This window comes from Cynoglossus semilaevis, chromosome 1 (genome assembly GCF_000523025.1).
Source record: "Cynoglossus semilaevis isolate Cse_v1.0 chromosome 1, Cse_v1.0, whole genome shotgun sequence".
Classification (NCBI taxonomy): Eukaryota; Metazoa; Chordata; class Actinopteri; order Pleuronectiformes; family Cynoglossidae; genus Cynoglossus; species Cynoglossus semilaevis.
Genome location: NC_024307.1, coordinates 6,645,914 through 6,667,687, shown reverse-complemented (window position 1 = coordinate 6,667,687; position 21,774 = coordinate 6,645,914). Strand labels below are relative to the sequence as shown.

Sequence of the window (21,774 nt, the reverse complement as noted above, 5' to 3'; positions counted from 1 at the left end):
TCATAATATATGCAACGTCGCACCACCACAAGAACAGAACTCCGACGTTAGTCGACAACCCCCCGTGCGTGTGTGTGTGTGTGTGTACACCGACCCCCCGTGCGTGTGTGTGTGTACACCAAGGCTTCGTTTAAAAGCAGTAGAAAACAACGAGTGTGTTTTCTCAGCACTGACCTGACAGGATCTGAACTGGTTGACCAGGAGGGTACACCTCTGAGGGTCCTTCCTGCCGTCCAGACTGTCCAGTTCAGTGGCCACTTGGTTCAGCTCTTCATCAGCGTAGTAGAACTGGGCCAGGAGCTGCGGGTCTGTCCTCTGCACAGAAACAACACAAAGCACAGGAACGTCATTCCTGACACGGAGGAACCGAGCAGGGACCTAAAGAACAACACGTACTGTAAAAGCAAAGGAGGTTTAAGCTGTGGACAGAGGCGACCAGAGATTACAGGGTGATCTGAGTAGGACAGTGACTTGGACAAAATATTATTTTCTATTAAAATGTGTATATTATAAAATTCAAAATACAGCAGGTTATCTCTTAGACTGGCAAACATATTCATTTAAAACGTCTGGTAACAGAGCTCTGTGCTTTTTACGGTGGAAGAATTTGTTAGTTCTCCTGCCCTAAAGACAGAAGATCACACAGTTGCTAGTTTAATTCCCAGTCTTTCTCAATAACGTTTGCACGTTCTACCTGTATGAGTGGGGGTTTTACCCAGAACAGCGGTCTTCCTTTGAAAACCAACTTGTAATTTAATAATTAATTTCTTTTGCCCAACAATAATAGCATTTAAAGAAAAGTGTAACAGTATTTTCAATAAAGTTCAGTTCCATTTTGGAGCAACATCTGTGAGGCTGTGGAGTAACAGTTGGCCTCATCTACAGAAGGGGAACACTGCAGAAAAAGTTTGAGAACCACTGACCTATAAGATAGCAAAGAAATGTGTGGTCATCCTGCCCAGCCCTACAAATGGAGGAAGTTGTTCAGATCCCATTCTGCCAGTGTCAGCATTTTGATTAAGTTGCTCTGATGAGTCTAAATGTACTCTTAAATTGTATAAATCTACCCCAGCCTTCATCTGTGGTGATTAGTGACGTGTGAAAATAACGACAAGACGAGGCAACACGACCAAGACGTGTGAAAATGTGCACATAACGACAAGACGAGGCAACACGACCAGCTGTTATTTTCAAATACAAGTAAATACAGTAAGTTAATAATTCATTTTTTTCAAAACAGATGAAACCTGGAGTAGGAACTAATAGAAGAGAAGGAAGTACAGTGTGAACGCTCCCCCAGAAATGCAGGTGTAGAGTACGAGTACAAAGTGTGGTCCTGGCAGAGGATTTGTGTCGTTATCTCCCACCACGGTCCTGTCAGCGAGGAGACGAACAGCCCAGAGAATCACTGCGCTGCTGAGAGAAGCAGCCACGACACACACACCACGGGGAAGAGAAGCTGAAGCTGAGGGAATATACGGAATAATTCATCATCTCAGCTCTTTGTCAAGGGCCGAAAATTAAAATAAAAATATAAAAAAAGCTTTTACAGGACTTATTGACAGGACTGTGCAGATGTTTAGATTAAAACACCCAAAGTCTGTGATCGGCACAAAATCTCTCTTTCGGTGGTTCTATCAAAAGATTTTAAAAGTGGCCATCCCCCCCCCCCCCCCACCCACACCCACACACACACCCACACCCACAACCACACACACACACACAAACACACTCCCTCAGGCATCATCACAAACCACCAGGACCAAATGACGGTATTGGACTTTAAAATGACAGGACAAATGTGCAGACTGGAGGGAGTCTGGGCCTCACTGGTTAACAGGATCATTCAGCTGCTAAGAATCAAGTTTCTGGAAATGGAAATTACCAAAAACCTAACCCTAACCTAACCCCCCCCCCCCCCGGCGTGTGGGGTCTCCCGTCGGGGTGTGGTTCTCTACGCGACAGCGCTTGTCCCAGAATATAATACCGTCCATGGCTCCAGTCTCTCACTCTCTCATTAATAATGTAACAAACTGTGAGGAGTCAGTGCTCAGATACAGCCTGGGTTACTGACACACTGGTTCTGCTAGAGGTGGAAAACTACAATCATTTTTTTTTTTAATAAAGTCACGCTTCTGTTGGAAAGGCATTGAAGGAAGTGTCCCAGATAAAACTGCTGTTTGTACAGCAGGACTGAGCTGAAGCCGACAGGCATTTCTTATCTAAATGATAAACCCAACATGGCTGATCTTCAGCTGTCACTCAGACGCTCCGAAAAATATCAACGCTGCAGCTGCAAACACCATTCACTATCAGTCAACCTCACTGTCAAGTTTACTGTGTGGATAGGTAAAAAAAAAACACTCAATGGATGAAGGAACAATAAAGGCAAGTAGGCAATTAATTAGACATCACATAAATGCTGGATTCATGAAAATCACCCAAAAGGTTAAGATAAAGGCAAAGTAAGGGCCAGAGGTCATAAATGTAAGATTCTCAGAGGTCCCTGAAGTAGCAGCTCAGGACAGAGGAGTACTGTGACCACAGACAGTGTGGAAGGTATTTAATGCAACATAAACAGGTAATTAAAAAAAAAATGTTGAGGAACTTATTCTCTGTTAAAACTGCTTTGCTCTGTTTGTTAGAGAAAAACAAAATCTTCCCTCAAAACAAAACAAATTATTTGTTAAAAACTAAAATTTCAAATTGTAGACTTGATCATTTCTAGAGTGAAACGTCATTTACTGATATAAATGTGAATATATTTTGTGTGTTGTCTGTATACTGTAAATGTCAACGTTTCCAGCAGTAAAGATACAACGATGACTGGTCTGGATGATTAGCACACAGCTGTGTCACATGACTGGATGATTAGCACACAGCTGTGTCACGGATGTCACAGCGAGCAGACAGGAAACAGGAGAGGGAGACGGTGAAAGAGCAGATGCAACACGGCCCACAGACTGAGGACGAAGCCTTTGTGGACTGTTGGTGGCGACGGAGGAGGAAGAAGAAGAAAGACGCGTTTGAGACAGACGCCATCCTATAGTCTCCTCCTGCATTCCTCACACAAGAGGGAAACATTCCAGCGGCGTTGCATCACGGGGCAAAACTCACAGAGAGGATGTGTTCAGGACACAGTTGTTTTGGGGGTGGACGGGGATTTAGGTTTGAAGGAATGAAAAGTTTAAAGGAATGAAAGAACTTTAATATGAGAGACATCAGAACTCATCATGAATTTACCTTTGGGATCAATAAAGTATCTATCTATTATTATTATTATTATTATTATTATCATCATTTATCGATTATTTATGATTAAAAAGTATTTAATTATTTACTTGACAGATATTTTTTAAGGTTTCAATTTAATTTATTTAACAGTACAACGCGTTTCAGTCCTGTAAATTAATGTGTGGGTGAAGACAAAAAAAAAGGAATGTCCCTTTAAAATTCAGTTAAATTAAACCAGGTCAATGCACCCCCCCGCCCCTCCACTGCCCCAACAGAAATCTTGACAAATTACATTTCAAATGTATTGAACTAACACCAAACAACATCCTGTTTTATAATGAATCAAATCCAATAACATGAAGTCAAAGTGAAGCTCTACCATCACCACCTCAAACAAATCAAAATGTCCTCCTGTCTGTAACGCACCACCTGTCACGTCTCCGTTGCCCACCAGTGGGGCCCGCCCCACACATTGAGAAGCACTGAATTAAACAAAAGTAAAATCCCACTGCCTACAAAGACATTGAGAACACTGAGGCAGCCGTCACCAAATAAGGCGTTAAAAAAAAACCAAACACAGACTGAACATTCCATCTGAGATTCCCATCTGACGCCTGCAGCTGTGAAATCTACCTGTTTAAATGCCAGTGACCTTCAGCGAGAAGCTGAAAAGAAATCTGTCTCTGCATCTGCAGTTGACATTTTATTCACTTGACGGTAAAAATATTTCCCTCTCCTTCGTAACACGCCTCTGTGAAAAACAAATATACTCTTGGGCTGGGAAGCCTTTAAAACACGGTGACAAAATAAAAGACAGAAAACAATCCTCCTGCTGTGGCAGTGAAAGTGTTCCGCAGCAGAGTAAGTGAACATCTGAGCGGCCTCTCCTCCAGACCTGTGTCATCATCACCAGTGACAGCTCTCTACCTTGCAGCAGGGTGAAAATGACTCAGCAGATCCAGCCCGTGTCCCCTGAGGCCAGGCACTCTATTGTTAAACTCCTGCTGTCAGTTGTCCTGGCCACCCCGCTGCCCTCGCTCTGAGACCACACAGAATCCACTCGCGGTCACAAACACATCATTTCAGACTGTTAGACTCCCATCACGTCATGCGGGGTGACAATTACTGTTAAACCCCCTTCAATCACATCCACTCGCAATGACTCAGGGAAATTTCTGTCGCTTTGGACGGCACAGAACCAATAACGGCTGACGATGACGGTGCAAATCCCAACGTGTTTGAAACACAGAGCGAGAGGCCAATTTGTCTTCACTATTTTCTCACACCTCGTCTCCTTCACCTGCTCATTTTCAGCTTCATTTTCATTTCCATGACGGAGGCTGTCGGGTTAATTCCTCACCATAGCATAAGTGCATGCACACTTAAGGGACCTGCTGTATAAGAAGCCGTGTCTCTGCCTTCTATACTCCACTTAAGGGACCTGCTGTATGAGAAGCCGTGTCTCTGCCTTCTATACTCTATACTCTATTTGCTGCCTGATGGCTGCCGTCCAGTGATCAGAGGCAACTGTAGTGGGGGTGTGGGGGTGTGTGGGGGGGGCAGTTCACTCTGCTTCACCCAGTCCGTTGGCAGACTGACCAAAAAGCAGCCGGATACAGTTCATCATCTCATTCATTATTCAGGACTCAGCATAAATGCACCAGCAGGAGGCAGCCAATCATTTTGGTAACAAACAAGGAAACTTGCCCCAACCATTATTTATATTAAGTTTGCCAAAATGAAAAAAAACTAGGGGGTGGGGGGGAGTTGTTGGGGGCAGAATGCAGCGTCGTGCTGAAGTAGGTTCCGCCCCCGGCCCCGCCCCCAGCCTTGTTTTCTGCAGCGACAAAGTTATTGATGGAGTTCTATCAAGGAGCAAACACCAAGTTATTTTCATTACATTTGAGTTCACTAACTCCAAAAAGCTGGAGGTAGACTCCAGAGATGACGAGTTAAGACTTAACGCTCTTCAAGAACTTCAACAACACATGTCTATCCTCGCTAACCTCCTGGTTCCTAAACTTTTTAAAGAGCCCTCGTTATTGAGCGCCTCACATCAACACATTCAAAACTATTCCTTCAAAATCTCAACTGAACTGCATTTAAAATTCCTACAAGAATAAATATTTTTGTTGCCCTCACCCCGTGTTGGATGCGGTACTTCTGGTGCTCATTGAGGCCAAGGCACAGTTAGCCAGATGAAATGAACAAAAACTTTTCATCACAAATATTTCGTTTTTTTCTACAACTGGTCCTTTTTGTACCCACTCACTAGATTTACATTTTCTCACTTCTTGTTTTGTTGCTCAACCTGAAGTAAGTTTCTTAATAATTTAGGTGGTGTCTGCGAGCACATGGTAGAAAACGTGGCAGCTTCCTCATGTGGAAACAATTCCGTGAAATGACGACGACTCGATGGAAGCGCTACGGCATGATCTTCAGATACTGCTATTATAAATGAAAATGACGTGAACTGGGATTTTTACCGATTTATATTTTAAAATATTCATGGAACAAATTTGGTTCCATGGTGAAGTGGTTACCTAGCCTGCCTTGGAAGCAGGTAGTCCTGGGTTTGATTCCCAGAAGAACCACATACTTGGCGGCTGCCAGGGGCAGCGTGTTGAATAAGATCTGCTGTTAGAGCCAGAATTTCCCATGTGTGGGATCAATAAAGTTTAAAATATTATTATTATTATTAAAAACTGCAGTGCAAATTGTGTGTAAAGATGAGGAGATGGTTGGAGGTTCACACTCTTAATACAAAAATAACAACAACTATAATCAATTATATTATTTAAGTCAGAGTTACATTTAAATAAAATCAGTCAACACTTTATTAAATCTAGCCCTTATGTCATGATCTGTACTTTTGACCAACATCCACTTACTGCTGTAATGACGGGGCATGAGTTCACATACCTTTCAAAGTAATGAACATTAGCTAAGAGTCGCTGGCATTACCCCACAACACAATGACAATCGTTGATAGCCAAAGTAAAGCTGCTTTCAGACAAGCAGAGTTTTGGAGCCAGCTTACTCATATAATCTCTGTGTAATGTCCAAGTCAGCTTGTAAAAGAATGTCGGAGGAAAACCTCCCCAGAGTCCAGGGCAGGTCCACAGGTCAGTGTTCTACCGTCTACTGCTCTACTTGACTGACGTGAACACCGCCCCCTAACTTGTGGTAGTGCTATGGGCTTTTTCAACACGATAAAGATGTGAAAAATAAACATTTCCTTTGCAAAATTTAAAATCAAAATCTGACATTTTAACTAATAAATAAATGCAGGCCAAAAAGTCTGTCTTAGATTGAAGAGACATTTTAAGAGACATTATAACAGTTCAGATGTTGTTGCTTATTCCCCTGCAGCTGCAATGCAGTAATAATGATTGTTGTGCTTGGATGACTATTGATAAAATAAATAAATAAATGGTACCAAGTTTCACTTTTACACTGACTCAGTACACGAGTCCAAGTCCTAGTTATCACATAAATACACAGGCTACGTCAAGTCAGTAAGTTCTGCACTGAATCAAACGACCAAAAGTTCAAAGAGTCCCACCACTTCAGATGTCAGTCCTTTTCACTGACGATAATTTCATATCAAGTTTCAAGTATCAAGTGTCCAGGGTTTGAGTCACTAAAGAGTTTAGATTAAGTCTCCAGAGAATCCAGTGTGATTTAGAGCGAATTAAGAAAAATATAAGTTGCCTTTAGGTCCAAGTCCAGACCAAGTCTTGTATTTAGAGGGAATTAAGAAAAATATAAGTTGCCAGGGTTTGACTTTAGGTCCAAGTCCAGACCAAGTCTTTACTAAGGTCCTATAACACCACTATCCACAGCGTTAGCAGACATAGATGGAATACGTTTCTAATACTTAGATAACTGCATAATCATGTGACCATGTTGCCTGCAAAGGCAGATGAGACGATTCAAGCAGCTGTTGGCTGCCAGATCAGTGATATATTTTAATGGCCTGACTATTGTAAGGAGGCCAAAGTTGGACCTACTTGTCTCTAGCAGGTGCAGGATGCTAACATTACAGTTGCCGTCTCTCTTTTTTTGGACTGTTTTATTAAGAAAGGGATTTCTTCAATTCACACTTGTTATTTATCTCCACTGACATCGCAGAGAGGAATTTTAAAAGACCTTTGATCTTGAGGCATAGTTTCTAATCAGCAAATAACCAGGAGAGGAAAATGACTGCAGCCTCTGTCGATATCGGCCCCTGCTGATTCTATTTGCTATCTTTAAATCCTGCTCTTCTTCAGCAGCTACTTTCCTTCAATCATTTCTTTCCCAAACCCATGGAGCGAACTCTGATCCCCCAATGCTGCAATGAATTTAAAAAGGCCTTCAATCGCCTGGCCAGTTTCAATCTGCACTCAAGTCAGCACTCTCTAAATCCAGGCGGCTGACACCAAATCAATTATCACACGGCCAGTGGGCTCGCAGAATGGGACTTCCCGAAAGGTCTCCAGCAAAGGGGTTAAATGTGAATCTGTGCCGGCCAGAGCTCAGCAGCGTGCTCGCTCATCGACTCCCTGCCAAATGCCGATACACTCGGCAAAGACAAGCACCTAATTGCTGCCTTGCTTTCTCTCTGCTGCTCTGTTTGCATGTTAGCAGTACACAAACACACCACAGGGGGGATGAATGAACACGCAAAAGCAGGACTGACAACAACACCATCATTCATGTTCGGCAGAACGACAAACCAACCGTTATTTTTATCATTTATTCCCTCAAAAATTAATCGTTTTTCTTTTCAACATTGTGTTCCAGATGGTTAGGATATACGACGGCAAATGGAAGAACCAGAGACAGGATAAAAAAAACCTGCTTGAAGAGATGAAGATGTTGAGGTTAGAGTGATGATTACAGACGGGAGATCAAAGGGACTGCTACATTTCAGCATTTTGGAGATCAAATTAGAGGCACAAAGTTGAGCGATGTGGAAAAAGAATAAAGAATTCAGGGAACGTTAGATATGGAGCTGCCAGGCAGAAGGCAGACTGACGGACCGAGGAGGATACGAAGACGGTTGGTTTAACCGTAGAGGACTTATTGTGAAGAACGGAGATGATTCTCTGTGGAGACCATCGATGAAGTGGCCAAAAAAGACAAATCCATCAATGACAATTAGATGTTTACATTTAACGTGACAGTGTTTACCAAGCAAATCAAAGGAAATGTGAAACCTAAAAACCTGCTGTGACCAAAGCTCACATTTCTTTATGCGTATGTCTTTGCGTACAACTGTATTTTTTTTCTTCTTGTTGCGACCATGAATCATCACCAGATGAAACCAATTCAGACGACATATTCTGAGCAGAACCCACACATCCTGCCACGGGCAATCAGACGCTCTGGTAGACGATAAGTAAAAATGTGTTTCTTTGTTGAAACTGTCAGCCGTCACATGTCTGATTTTCCGTGTCACAATGCAGACAAACACATCTTAAACACATCATATGGTGGTGTGAGAACGAGTTATCTTTGGGCGTGTGTCAATTAGTATGCAGTCAGAACACTGTTCTTCAACAGAAAAAAAAATGTTTAATGTAAAAACAAATTCTGAAACAAAGTTAAAACAAAAGAGTTTAGAAAATTCATGGTCACAAATATAAAAAATAAATCATTTTATTCCATGTTATTTTCTTATCTCTTCTGCATCATTAAAGGGTGTGTATTGACAAGAATCTGGCAAGACGATACGTATCACGACACGGGGGCAACGATACGATATATTGTGATACTATAGACAAGAGGAAATATAGAGTTATGTTTAAATCATTTCATTGCAGGAAAACTATTAGCATAGTAAACACACAATGCTGTTACAGGCTTCACGTCAGGTTAGTAAAACTGCAGCAGAAGGATCTACATTTGTACGCGCTAAAGAAGAAATAAAAGCAAAATAAAATGAAACAACGCCATGAATATTTGCCCTTTATTTGTTAATAAAAAAAAAAATCCATACAGTGCTGTGGAACATTGATATGGTATTGTGAAACAAAGTGTCACTTTATTTCAGTGTATCAATATTTTTCTTACACCCCTAGCATTGTTGGGTGTTATCAGAACACTCTGGTATCGGTGTTGCTCGTCTTCCTACAACATCCTGCACACTTGCATTGTTGCACAAAGGTTTCTGACACTTGGACTTAAACCATCAACTACCCACACTCGGAACTGTCCGATAGGGAGAGGATGAAACGCAAGGCAAATTAAAAGCATCGTGCAGATGTGGCTGAGAGCAGCCAACCTGTCACACTGACAGATGAGTTAGCATGGAGCTGAAGGTCAACTGTTGAACAACTGACGGGACGAGAGCCACAAAGAAACACAGGCTACAGGGATGGTTTATGCAGGTTTTGGCTGCTGATATTTTTTGTCATCTGCCATCCGTCACTCAGCACATTCGACCCTGATGAACGAGAGCTGACGGAACACCAGACAGTGGCCATTTTGCCTGCTCAGAAACCTGAGCCAGGTCTCATATTTGAGACTGCGGGAAATGCAAGTAACCAAAGTAGTTCTCCTGTCGTTAGCTTGAGCTCTTATAACGTCCGAAATGGATGTTCGTCTCAGATGCAAGCAAATAAAAAATGAACAACTGAAAAGTAGGTATAAACTGTAGAGAGTTGGGGAACAGCCATTACTTCAAAGCTGAATTTAACTCCGACCAAAACGATGTTCTTTTGGAAAGCAGAAAAAAAAAGATTAATTTAAAATTAACTTGCCTTATTCTAATTGTTCTAAACCCGTGTGGAGACGCGCCCCCCACTTTGTGAACCATCGGTCCATAGTTTTGTACCATAAGTTTCAATAAGTAAATCATTGGTCAGACAAAAAAAAACAACCAACTGAATAATGACAGAGCAGCATGGATGTTACATCCAGGTACACGGTGTCCTGACCAAGGTACACAACAGTGCCAAATACACAGGGAATAGAAGGTGTAGCAGGGGCAACAGTAGGTTCTCCTCAAAACAGACTAATCTGGGTTGGTAAAGAGCAGCTCTGGAAATAAGAATAGATCCACGTCAGTGAGGAGGACATGCTGATTCATCACCTTTTTTATCTTCTGAAGAGCACAGTTCAATAATAAACCTCGCTACGCTGTGTTTGACAAGGACTGCCAGAAAAAACTGCCAGAATGAGCTCATATTTTATTTTCTCCCTGGACCAAAAAGGTATCCCTACGACGTAAAGAAGAATAAAAGTTCTCTTTTTTGTGTTGCAGCACACGGCTCTTGGCACTTTTCACTCACTTCAAGAGAGAACTGGTTATTTAAAACCCACAGACTTGTGCGTAACTCCCTGTTAAGTCCTACCACCGCTGAAGGAGCGCTGATGTAACAGCACAGCATGTCAGAGGCAACAGTCATTCATGAACACGACAATACTGTGGTGAACCCTCAACACTTGGGCAAAACACAAACAATGGACCACAAAACTGCTGTGACAGCAAACGTGGTTTCACAGACAGAAGAGGAATGACGCAGGTGTGTGTGTGTGTGTGTGTGTGTGTGTGTGTGTGTGTGTGTGTGTGTGTGGTGAAGGCCAGGAGGATGATATGCAATCATAGCATCTCCACTAAGCCTGGTCTGACACGACTGAGGCTACAAGTCAAACTATAACTCCACTGTATTCCTCCTATTCAGCTTCTTTTTTTTTTTTTTTGATGGTGTGGAGAATTGGGGTGAATCAACCTGGTTCAGGAAAAAAATTTGGGAAGTGCTGACTTGACGCAACACTACAGTGGAAAAGCAGTGTATTCTCAGTAGGGTTCGCAATTTGCCTACAGCAAGAAGTAAACAGTTCTTCACTTTTCCTCCTTTTGGTGAGGTGTGATGTTGAGAGGTGTTGAGTCAATGACAGAACTACCTCTTGTTTAGGCTCAGAAATTTTGGAACCTGGAAATGCTGCCAGCAGAAGCTATGATGTTGTCAAGCTGTCTGATCAACATAAGAGACTAAATTATCTTGAATGGTGAGTTTACTCTGACAGATTTTTTTTTATGTTAATAATGAACCATCTCTGAGAGCAGGACTAAGGCAGACAGGGTGTTAAAGGCAGATACTTACAGGCTTTAAACTCACAGTCAAATTTACAGTCAAATTTAAGGCCAGACTTTGGTCTGTCAGCAGCAGAACTAGTATAATTTCCTCAATCCATTATGTTTGTGAAAACTGAGACTTCACATTTACATATTGCTCCACAGAAATGCTGATGTTTTTTTATGATGCTGCTGCACCAAATAAATGATTGCGTATTGATTATTTACGGCCTGATCTACATTCATAGCCTCTACGTGTTTGGATGAACACACTCAGGAGTTTTGCAGCGTGGCCTGATGAACAGTTACAGTCGCTCATCTTTCAATTTACTATAGATTAATTTGTTTGTTTAACAAGGCAGCTGAAACTTCAATACCCCTTCTGCTGTGTCAGGTGTGTTTCCACACTGTGAGCTTGACTTGAAGAATTGCAGCACATTCACACACACACACACACACACACACGAGCAATGACTCAAAAACTGATGATGTTGCCGTCGTGGGCCTGAGCAGCATCTGATTGGATGCAGTTTGGAGGCTTCTTTTAACAGCCGTCTCTGCCACGCTGCAGAGCAGGAACAATCCTTTGTTCCACTACATGGTGTAATAAATCAAATATGGTATTTTAATCAACGTGACAAACAGTTAACCTTTTGTTTGCCTGTGGTTTGATTACATTTAATTGCATTGGATACTCTCAAGCAGAGAAAACAAATTAGGATTAAATGCTATTTTACACTGTAAATAGAACTATTCATTACTGAACAGATCAATTAACCAGTAGTTTTTTTTAATGACATGAAAATGCATGCAAGAAATATCTAATTTATTCAACCTCATTCAGATGATATGACACTCAAATAATGCCTAACGGTGAAATTCTATGAAACAATTACTTTTTTTTCTGACAATGTGGGCAATTTTGAATTTTATAAAAAAAAAATGAATTAAATAATAAAATCTTTGCATAATTTTATCTTTTATTTAACTATTTACCCATTATTTAATGATGTATTTTATAAATATCGTAGACCATTTTAACCGGTGTTTTTTCTGAGTATTTTGTGTTAAATTTTCATTCCTTAAGTATTTTATAAATATCGTAGAGCATTTTAACCGGTGTTTTTTCCTAAGTATTTTGTGTTAAATTTTCATTCCTTTTCCGACTAAAGTCTTATTTCCTTAACAATACCTATTTAAAAAAGTCACTTGTTTCCGTATTTTAATTTCAAGCACTTTCTGTAAAATAAGCTGTATTATATTTAAATCTATTTTACAAATATTTTATGTTAACATTATCATACAATTATACCAATTATAGTAGATAAGAACTTGTTGTATAAAAGCTAAAATCAATCTAATTTTTAAGCCAAAAAATGATTAAAAACATTTTTATTATTACAGTGAATGCTGCCATTCAATAACAACATTTTGCAATTTAGCATTTATATATCTGTTCATGTTGTTATTATTGCGATATTAGTGTTTTAAATGTTTTATTATTATTATTATTATTAAACTCGTGTTAAACAATGACAACAGCAGTGTGTCAGCTAGCATAAACATGTCTGTACCATTGTTATGCCACATGAACGCTGGAAAACAAAAGAGCCCATAACAACAACAAAGAGGCTCCTGCTGCTGCTGCTGCTGCTGCTGCTGCCGCTCAGATTCAGTAACGCTATGAACACAGGCTAACGTTAGCAGCTCTGAGCTACAGTGTGGAGTGACCAGACTATACATCCAGCTCACTCACTCACTCACTCTTCTGCCGTTAGCTCCGTCTAAAGCACTGCACTTAAACATGACTGACTGCAGAACTGACACTGCGTCTCCATCCAGCATGACTTACCTTGGGCTTGTAGAGCCACTTCCGAAAGCGGTTCATCGTTTCCTCGCCACCTTCCTTTGTCACCAAACCCCTCCTCTCCCGTCTCCTGTACCTGTATGTCTGCCACCACCAGCGGCTGTCTGCTAAGCTAAGCTAACGCCGCTGCTTCTGTCTATCGCCACTGGAAAATAGAGTAGAATATACAAAAACACCACTCTTCCCTGACCGCTACAGAGGAGATATTCGAAAAGAGCGATTTATTCCCATCTTCTCCCCGGCTCTCAGCTGCCTGTCTCCCCAGTGTGGTTGCCTGTACTTCCAGGTCCTGACAGTGGCGGAGCAGCGACAGCTCTGAAGCTCTGTGTTCTCTGGCCCCTGAACGCTACTGGATGACAGTCACTTTAACAAACATTCACCGCCCACTTTCCCAGCCAGTGATGCCTTCAGGGACTGCTCCAAAATACTGTACTCTGTAATCGCCGTGGGTCCGAAACTGTTTTAGAACCAAGAATCTCTTAAAAATTACAAAACACATTCATATTGATGTTTTTCAACCGTCTATAAATAAAACATTGATTTGAAAATAAATCTTATAGTTTGTTTGAACAATCTAAATTGACTATTTGACATATGTAAACATCAGATAGCCTGGAAACTTTTCTGGTTGTACGCAAAAAAAAAGTTCCACATTAGGAATTTGAGGTCGGTTAGACTGATAGATGATTGTATTATTTTGTGCATATTCTCTACACTGAATACCAGACGACTATCAGGTATGTTTTCATTCATGCTAGGAATTAAATTTACGGGGTGAGGAATATTAAACCTCACCCCTGCGCGTAGCTAGATCTCACACAGAGCAAATGTAATGAAAAACTAATCCGTTAATAAATATTGTATACTGCGCAAACTTGCACTGTGTGAATATGGTTGTTATTCGATTAATTATTAATGTTTTATTTAAATCATTCGTTGCATATTCTCTGTGTGATAGTCTGGGGGTTTATTTTCAATGTCAAAGTGTGAAACCAACTGAAGGGATGTTCTCGTTTCCCATGTTTTCATTCGTTTATTGAGGACGACAGTAACCATTGTTGCAACCATTTACTATTTACTATTAAGACAAATTCCAGTCTTTTACATTTTTTTCTTCTCCTATCACTCACTCCGATCTTGTGATGCATACCTTGCAGCGTTTCCGACGACACCTGAACATAACTCACAAACATACGTCAGAGTACATGACGTCAATAATGTGTTTTGGAAGTCAATAACAGATTGATGAATTATCAAAGATGTGTTTTTTAAAAAAAAGAATTTAAATGACTTCATCAATTTTTAAAGTGTTTTTAAAAAAAAATAATTTAAATGACTTCATCAATTTTTAAATTATTTTAATGTTGATGTAATATTTGTGTTTGATTGCTTCACATTTCTGTTGACGGTAGTTTGTTGCTAAGCAACGGATGAACACGGCAACGCTTACAAACAAGCCGGAGAAAAAGCTCCGTCAGCCTTTGATCACGGACATCAAAGTTCCAGTGGATCCTTGTTTTGCTCACCAAAACTTTTCAACAAGACGATTTGAAGAGAGAGAAATGGACAAAATGGAAATGCATTTCAACTCCTGTCTGCTGCTCACAGAGAGGCACAGCTAGGATTTCAACGAGGCTTGGACAAGAAATGAATACAGTAATGCAATATTACTGTGGTTCTGTGGTGTAAAACACCATCAGCTTTTAATTGTTAACTTTGTGCAGAACTCATAGACACACCAAGGTTATTGTTGTAAAATGGCATCCGGGGTTGAATCCAAAGGCGAGGAGCCAACAGCCAAGGAAAAAACACTGGTAAAGAAGGCCATAGCACTGTTTGATACTTTTTGCAATGGCAGACAATGTCTGGATGACTTCATCAAAGATGCTTCGGAAGACTTGGAGGTAAGTCATTTAGTTTTGGGGTGGCTACTGTGGATATTTAATTTCATAAATTTAACACAAAAACTTTGATAAAGTTTAAAAGTTTTCCATACCATTCAGTCCTTGTATTGTCTGCCACGGGGCCAGAAGATTTGATGATGTAGAAATAATTCTGCTTTGTGTCATTTATGTAAGAGCTCACGCAGTGGAAGAGTGGTTAGTTCTCATGCCTTACAGAAAGATCATTAATTTAAGGCAATGGTTCCCAACCAGTGGGGCGTGAGAGATCATAAACGATGCCGAGGAAAATTGTCCAATTTCACTGAATTGGACCTAAAACTATTATTTATTTATTGCAAATATTTTTTTGTCCGTCAATGCCCGCTAGGTGGTAGCAGATGGCTAAGAAAACTAAAAAATAGAATCTGAGCTGTTGAAGATCTTTTCTTCAATTCCTACAGGTGTATCAGGATCGTCTTCAACTAAACAGTCTGAGATTTTAGTAAATTGAGTGTAAATTTGAACTAGAAGATTATTATATTCCATTACATTTTTTGTTTGGTGGTGTGCCATGGGGAGAAATATTCGCCGTAGGTCAAAACAAGTTCGGAATGTTATCATCAGTATGTTATTAGTAGAAGATGAATGATTTTTTTTTTTTTCCAGAACATGGATCCTGAACATAAGATGTTCATTCTCGATATCATCTCTGGGTGCAGTGAGTACAAATCTGTACTAGATGCAGTCATTGATGTTTTCTATGACCAAAATTACACATGGATATCCAGAGGTGACCGCAGCCAGTTTGTCAGTGAGTGAATAATCTGCTGAAGAATAATTTGTTGCTATTGTTAAGTTTAAAAAAAAAACATTTGTATATTTTAACGTTCTTCTCTTTGCTAGTTATCTGTTACCTCGCTACATTTGCGCTGGATGAAATTGGATTTGAGTTTTTTACAAACATTGTGAAGTCGCTCGACGTCAGAAAGATGTACACTGTAAGTCACGTGGTTTTTACACAGAATTATATCACCGAACAGGAAGGAAACAGCAAACCGAGCTCTTGTGTTTGTATCATTGTCGTTTTAGTTCATGAATTTTTTCCTCACTAACCTCACAACGTGGATTCAAGACGAGTGGAATAAAATCTATGACGCCAGCTACGTGGAGAAAAACTGGATAGGCCCTTTACTCAGGTAGGAGGGACGACCAAAATAAATGACCTCTGCTGGCAATGTTTAACACTCAGATAGGTAAACGGGACATTTATTCCCCCACCACTAGATGGCGCCCTGACATTGAGGTTCTGGTAAATCAGCTTTCTGTTGGAATGACGTGTGCATCCCAGCTCAAAAAACCTGCAGTCAGAACCACCAAACCTCAGGAGTTTGCTATCACCAGACCTAAACCTCGACCTTTGCCAATGCCTGAGGAGATTCCAGTGATGGAAAAAACCAAACCGGTTAGTTAGTGTGTCATAGTGTTTCCAAAAGTTATTGTACTATCATACTGTACTATTATTATTATTATTGTTATTATTATGTATAATAACTGACTGTTTATTTTTGGTTTTTCATATTGTGCATTCCGGACTATTGTAGGTCCAGAATGCACAGTAGAATACGTAGCCACCTATTGGCTAACACTATTGGCTAACACCATCTTTAGACCAGTATTCATCTCTTTTTTGTCTCAATTTGATCAATTCTACAACTAAGTTTAATGTCTAAATTAATTCCGCTTTTCCAAACTTTCTACAATTCTGACTATTTATGTGCTTAAGCACATAATTCCATCCATTTTGGATTACTTAGAGCTTTATTAGTTTTAGTATGTTATACTATTATATGTAGAATTTTAGCTGTTGGTAATTATTTTTGATTGTTTTTTTCCTTTATCTACCTGTCTACCTTCTCTTGGCTAATTTTAAAACATTTCTGGTCTGGTTGGAATATCTTAAACTCTTCTAAAGTATTAGTATTATTCTAAATTTTTTAGTACTACATTTGACCAAAGTAGAACTGTAATGTTGTGTAAAAAGGTTTTGAGGCATTTGTCATTACATTCCCAATCTGATGTCAGAGCTCAGTGCAGGTTCATGCTGACTGTACCACCTCACCATGACTCACTGACGTACGTCTTTGTTTCAGGTCCCACAGAGCACCTACAGACCTCCTAAAGAGATGGAGATATTAGAGGAGCTAAAACAAAAGAACCACCAAAGATCTGAGGTACAACCACTGCTTTTGTAGCTTTTATCATAAATAATAATGGAAACAAATGTTTAGAAGACAAACAATCCTACAGTGAACCAACAGTAACATTTTTGTTGACAACATTGTGTCTATTTGTTGTTGTTGTTTTTTTCTAAATCAAAGGAACTGCTGGAGGAAACAAGGCAGAGACAGCTCAGACTTGCAAATTCAGAAAAGTCTGAACGCACCATGGTATTGATTTTGTTTGTTTTTTGTGAATGGGAAATATGACACACTAATGTCCGTGTGTGTTTTTGAACAGCTGCTTCATCATTACCTGTGTTACAGCAACTGATGTCCCAGATTAAAGAAGACATAGATTCGAAGTACAAATTCCAATTCCATTCCTCCAAACCTCCACGCAGTACTGAGGTGATTATTTTACTGCTTCAAACCGTTTTCGTTTCTCCCAATGAATGAAGTACACATACTGTAGTTTGACCTTTCTTCCTCATAAAAGACATATTTGCATGGTAATTTTATCACTTTCTTTTTTTTTACCTATTCCAGTTTCATCGTCTTCTTGATTGTTCCTGAACACTTTCGCTACATTTAACCTTCATTTTGACTTTATCTTTGAAGCTAACGTTGGGTCATTTTATGATTAAGTTCTACTTCCTTTTCTTTTTACCAACATACAACCTACTGTACATTCACTTGTATTCTGTTTATTTTTTTGACAATACTGTTAGATTCCCACCTATCCCATAAAGCTCAACAGTGCTGCTAAATTGAGGCAGGTGGCGCTACGTAACCACCAGGAGCAGAAAGAGCTTCAGAGGTCGGTTGAGAACTTTTATGTTTTAGGGTATTTTAGGGTATTGTACATTTTTTAGATGGTGTTCCTGTGTAAATGTTGTACATTCAGTGTTTATGTTTACATGACAGAATAAAGGATTTGATCGAAGGGGGACACGAGCCCTCCTCCTTCTTACACTGGCAGGAGAAGATGCGGGAGAAGATGCTTCAGGAGGAGATGGACAAGAGTGAGCGCAAGCACCTGGAGGGATACGTCAGTCACGACAGGGCAGCTGTGGCTCGCATACGCATGATGGAACGCAACCACAAAGCTGTGCAGACCATTAAAGAAGGGGTAGGAGATCCGGGGACTGGTTCCAGAAGAATCAGAGAAACTGTAGCTATTCTGTAGCCATTGAAATCGACATACCTAACACTAAAATGTTATCACCTGGTTGTGTTGTGTAGAAAGCTTCCCTGATGCGGAGGTACGCAGACAAAAGGATGACGGAGGAAAAGGGGATCAGAGTTTTGATGCAACATGTGGCCGAAGGACGCAAGAACTCCAAAGATGCAAAAGACAAGCTGATGAGGTTCAAACAAAGCATCGGTACGTCAACCACTGAATTCCTGTTTCATTCATCTTTTATACATGTTTTCATACATTATCAATTCGTTCAGCTAGTTTTCAATCCATCCAAATGATGTTTTCATTCATACTTTAGCCATTTTTCCATGATCCATTCCATTATTCTATTCTTTGGTCTGTCCATCCATCAAACTGTCCTACCAATTTCAAATTATTCATTTGTTTTTCATTCATCCATCCATCGAACATAAGTAATTATTCAATATTTCTTACAAAACTATGTTTGGGTTCTCAAATACTGAGCTTCCAGTACATGTGATACTAGTTTGTAAAGAAATGCATGGACTGAGGCTGAATTGATGATTTGCTTTTTCCGCTTTCCAATCGATGTCACGGTAATTTCACAGTGAGGGAGGTTTCAGGAGAAAGTAAAAAGCTACTCCGACAAGCACTGGAGGATTCACAAGCTGAAATGAACAAAAAATTCCAACTTATCCGTGAAATCAGCATCATGGAGTCACTTCCTCACCTCAGAGCCAACTTCTATGACGATACAGAGGTATAAAATGGAACAAGAGGAAATGTTGTTTGTTGTCTTGTGCAGTTTGTTTTTTATTTTTTATTTAATCTCATCTTATGCCAGACTGGAGGACATAAACTCTTAGGGGAGATGTCAGTAGCTGAGCTCAAGGTGCGTCTTTCCAAAATTAAAGCGACGGAGCAATCAAAGGTGCAGGACAAACGAAAGACTATACAAGAGAAGAGGGACGCAAAGAAGCGGCTGCAGCTGGAACAAACGGAGCAGCTGGAGAGCTTCAGTCTCCAACAGAAAGCATCAGCAATCGCTGCGGCCATCAAGTTAGGAAGACAATCATTGGCACCACGTACACACACTGGTATGACACTGACACTGTTTTCTTTGGTGTTTTGCAGGAAGGAGGAAGAGAGGGCAAAGAAAGCAAAACTTAAGGAACAAGTTATGCAGAGTGACAGAAATGTGGCCCTGCGAAAGCAGCACGAGGAATTAAGTCAAGAGAGGCAAAGACAGAAGGAAATGGAAAAAAGCAAAGCTGGACCAACCTCTAAGTACCCCACAAAAGGCAGACCACCGGAGGTACGTAAACATGTACCGTAATTTACCTGAATATAGGCCGCACACACTTAATTAAAAAAAAAAGTTAATATATACGCCACACTTGTCTATACACCTCAGGTGTCCATGTTGTAACATGGGATATTTACACAAAAAAGTTTTGTTTCACTTTTAATTAAATGCTTTTTCCCAAACAGTTCCTGTAACACGGCTGGTTACACGTTAGTTCTTCCCTGCTTCAGAGCCCCGACCGTAGCTGGGATTCACAGGGGAGACTTAGTGATCTGCTCCAGGGCCGAAGCTAACATTAGCTGTGGGGCTAACTCCCTTCACATTGTGCTTGGCCGCAGCAGAGGTCAACAGAAACAGGAAAGTTGGGCTCTTTATTATCAGCCACACCGAGCACAACAGAACATAAACAGAGTTTTAACAGCTCCTGTATGACCAACACACAACACACGACAACTGCTCTCAACTTTCACTACCGTTCACATACTCACGCCCCACACACACATAAGCACACAGCCATTTACAGACATACTGTACGCTACTAGTATAACACACAGTAGCCTAGCAGAAAAGTCAATGATCGCTAGCTGTACGAACTTTGTTAGCTCATAAAAATCCATAAATTAGCCATCTGGAAATTACACTATACGTTTTTGACAAACTGGCTTGAGTTGTGTGTATGTACGGAGACGTCTGTTTAGGTCCTCAGTCGTCCAGGTCATCTTATCTAAAAATAGTTACATCGAGGGCAACTGGACGGAGTAGGTTTCATGAAGACGTTTCACCTCTCATCCAAGAGGCTTCTTCAGTTCTGAAGTAGAAGAACTGAAGAAGCCTCTTGGATGAGAGGTGAAACTTATATAATTTTTTAGCTTAAAAATAAGAATATATTAAATTCTAATTACCTTACCTCAATATATATATTTGTACATATCAAACTAATTTCTGTTACATCTCTGTTTTTTTTTTATTTCTCTAGAAAAGTGAAAAGAGGAAAAACATGGAGGAGCTGCAGCAGTGTTTAGAGCGCCACATCCAGGACAACCCTTAGCAACAAAATGTTCCACAAAACAAACACAGATTAACCACAAGGCCTGTGAATATCAACCACTCCTTTACGGTGTCAAAACCCAATGACTAATCACAGATTTGTGTGAATTTTATATAATGTAAATGTTCTGTACATAGATCCAGGAGGGCATTTGTATTTCATAGGTTATAAGTCATAACAGCATGGTAACCGTCCATATGTAGATAAATGTCCACATACCTTATTTATTTACTTTATTTAATCCAATAATTACTTTGTATCGTATAGACAGGATGTCTGCATGTGTACTGTATGTGTAGTGATCAGTCTTTAGTACTCAAGAGAAGTTGGGGGTTAAGAAAAAATTCAAAACCTTCAATTATGAGTCTAATTTACAAAGACAATACTTCGTTATGTTTGGCTCATAAATCCGAGGCATGAAAGAATATTTTGAGTGAGTCACAAGACAATATTTTAGTTTCTGAAGTAGATAGTTTGAAGATAGTTTGAAAGAAATCTTCAACGTGAGAATGTGTCTGGGCCAAAGTCCCTGGAGAAGCTTAGGCCAGAATCCAAATTTAATTTTAAAAAATAACAAATTTCAGTCCTTTTTTTAGTCCTAGAGTTTCAAGAGTGGGTGTCATTGAACTTACGCCCCCACCCCTCCTGTTTTTTACAGGTCAAGTTTAAGCCTAATTTTGTTGTCCAAGTCTAATTTGTCGTCTTATAAAAGTGGTGGACTCTCTGATGACTGATGAGTTATATTTGACTTGTGTAGATACTGTAGTTTAAACCTGATTTTTCTCGATGTTTCTGACAATTATTTAAAACATGACATTTGAAACCTGACATGGACACATATGGCTGTTTTAAAAACAAATATACCAATGTCATTGCTGTATCTTTGGTGTTTTTCCATTTCCTTACATCTACAAACCAGTGTGTGTGTGAAATAGAAACTTGAATGAAGTGGTTGTGACTGATGAAAGTTTCTCTTCCCCAATCTTA

General features: G+C 40.0%; 2 protein-coding genes across 3 annotated transcripts in view; one reads left to right on the top strand and one right to left on the bottom strand.

Annotated features, from left to right (window-relative positions):
* Positions 1 to 13,563, bottom strand: part of zfyve28 (zinc finger, FYVE domain containing 28) — a 24,056-nt gene extending 10,493 nt beyond the window's left edge. The window contains exons 1-2 of the mRNA XM_008308147.3: positions 13,155 to 13,563; positions 175 to 315 (exon numbers count right to left, since the gene is read on the bottom strand). Coding sequence (XP_008306369.1) covers positions 175 to 315; positions 13,155 to 13,190 — 177 coding nt within the window. The 5' untranslated portion in view covers positions 13,191 to 13,563. The remainder of the gene's footprint in view (positions 1 to 174; positions 316 to 13,154) is intronic.
* Positions 13,564 to 14,578: 1,015 nt separating this feature from the next.
* Positions 14,579 to 21,449, top strand: cfap99 (cilia and flagella associated protein 99). Of its 2 annotated transcripts, none has more exons than XM_017037036.2 (15): positions 14,579 to 15,073; positions 15,719 to 15,863; positions 15,956 to 16,050; positions 16,142 to 16,248; positions 16,337 to 16,514; positions 17,203 to 17,283; positions 17,431 to 17,499; positions 17,596 to 17,679; positions 18,000 to 18,088; positions 18,196 to 18,400; positions 18,514 to 18,655; positions 19,042 to 19,193; positions 19,278 to 19,492; positions 19,568 to 19,748; positions 19,925 to 20,519. In XM_017037036.2, the coding sequence occupies exons 1-15, from the start codon at positions 14,927 to 14,929 to the stop codon at positions 19,931 to 19,933; spliced, it is 1,899 nt and encodes a 632-aa protein (XP_016892525.1). In that variant the 5' UTR covers positions 14,579 to 14,926; the 3' UTR covers positions 19,934 to 20,519. The 2 variants fall into 2 exon arrangements, with proteins under 2 accessions (XP_016892525.1, XP_008305985.1); XM_008307763.3 differs by lacking the exon at positions 19,925 to 20,519 and adding an exon at positions 20,716 to 21,449 and having other exon boundaries at positions 14,580 to 15,073.
* Positions 21,450 to 21,774: the final 325 nt, after the last annotated feature.

Coding starts and splice junctions, on each gene's coding strand:
- cfap99 (XM_008307763.3), top strand. CDS start 14,927: ATGGCATCCGGGGTTGAATCCAAAGGCGAGGAGCCAACAGCCAAGGAA. Junction 15,864..15,955: donor TGACCGCAGCCAGTTTGTCA/GTGAGTGAATAA, acceptor TCTCTTTGCTAG/TTATCTGTTACCTCGCTACA. Junction 18,089..18,195: donor GAGCAGAAAGAGCTTCAGAG/GTCGGTTGAGAA, acceptor TTTACATGACAG/AATAAAGGATTTGATCGAAG.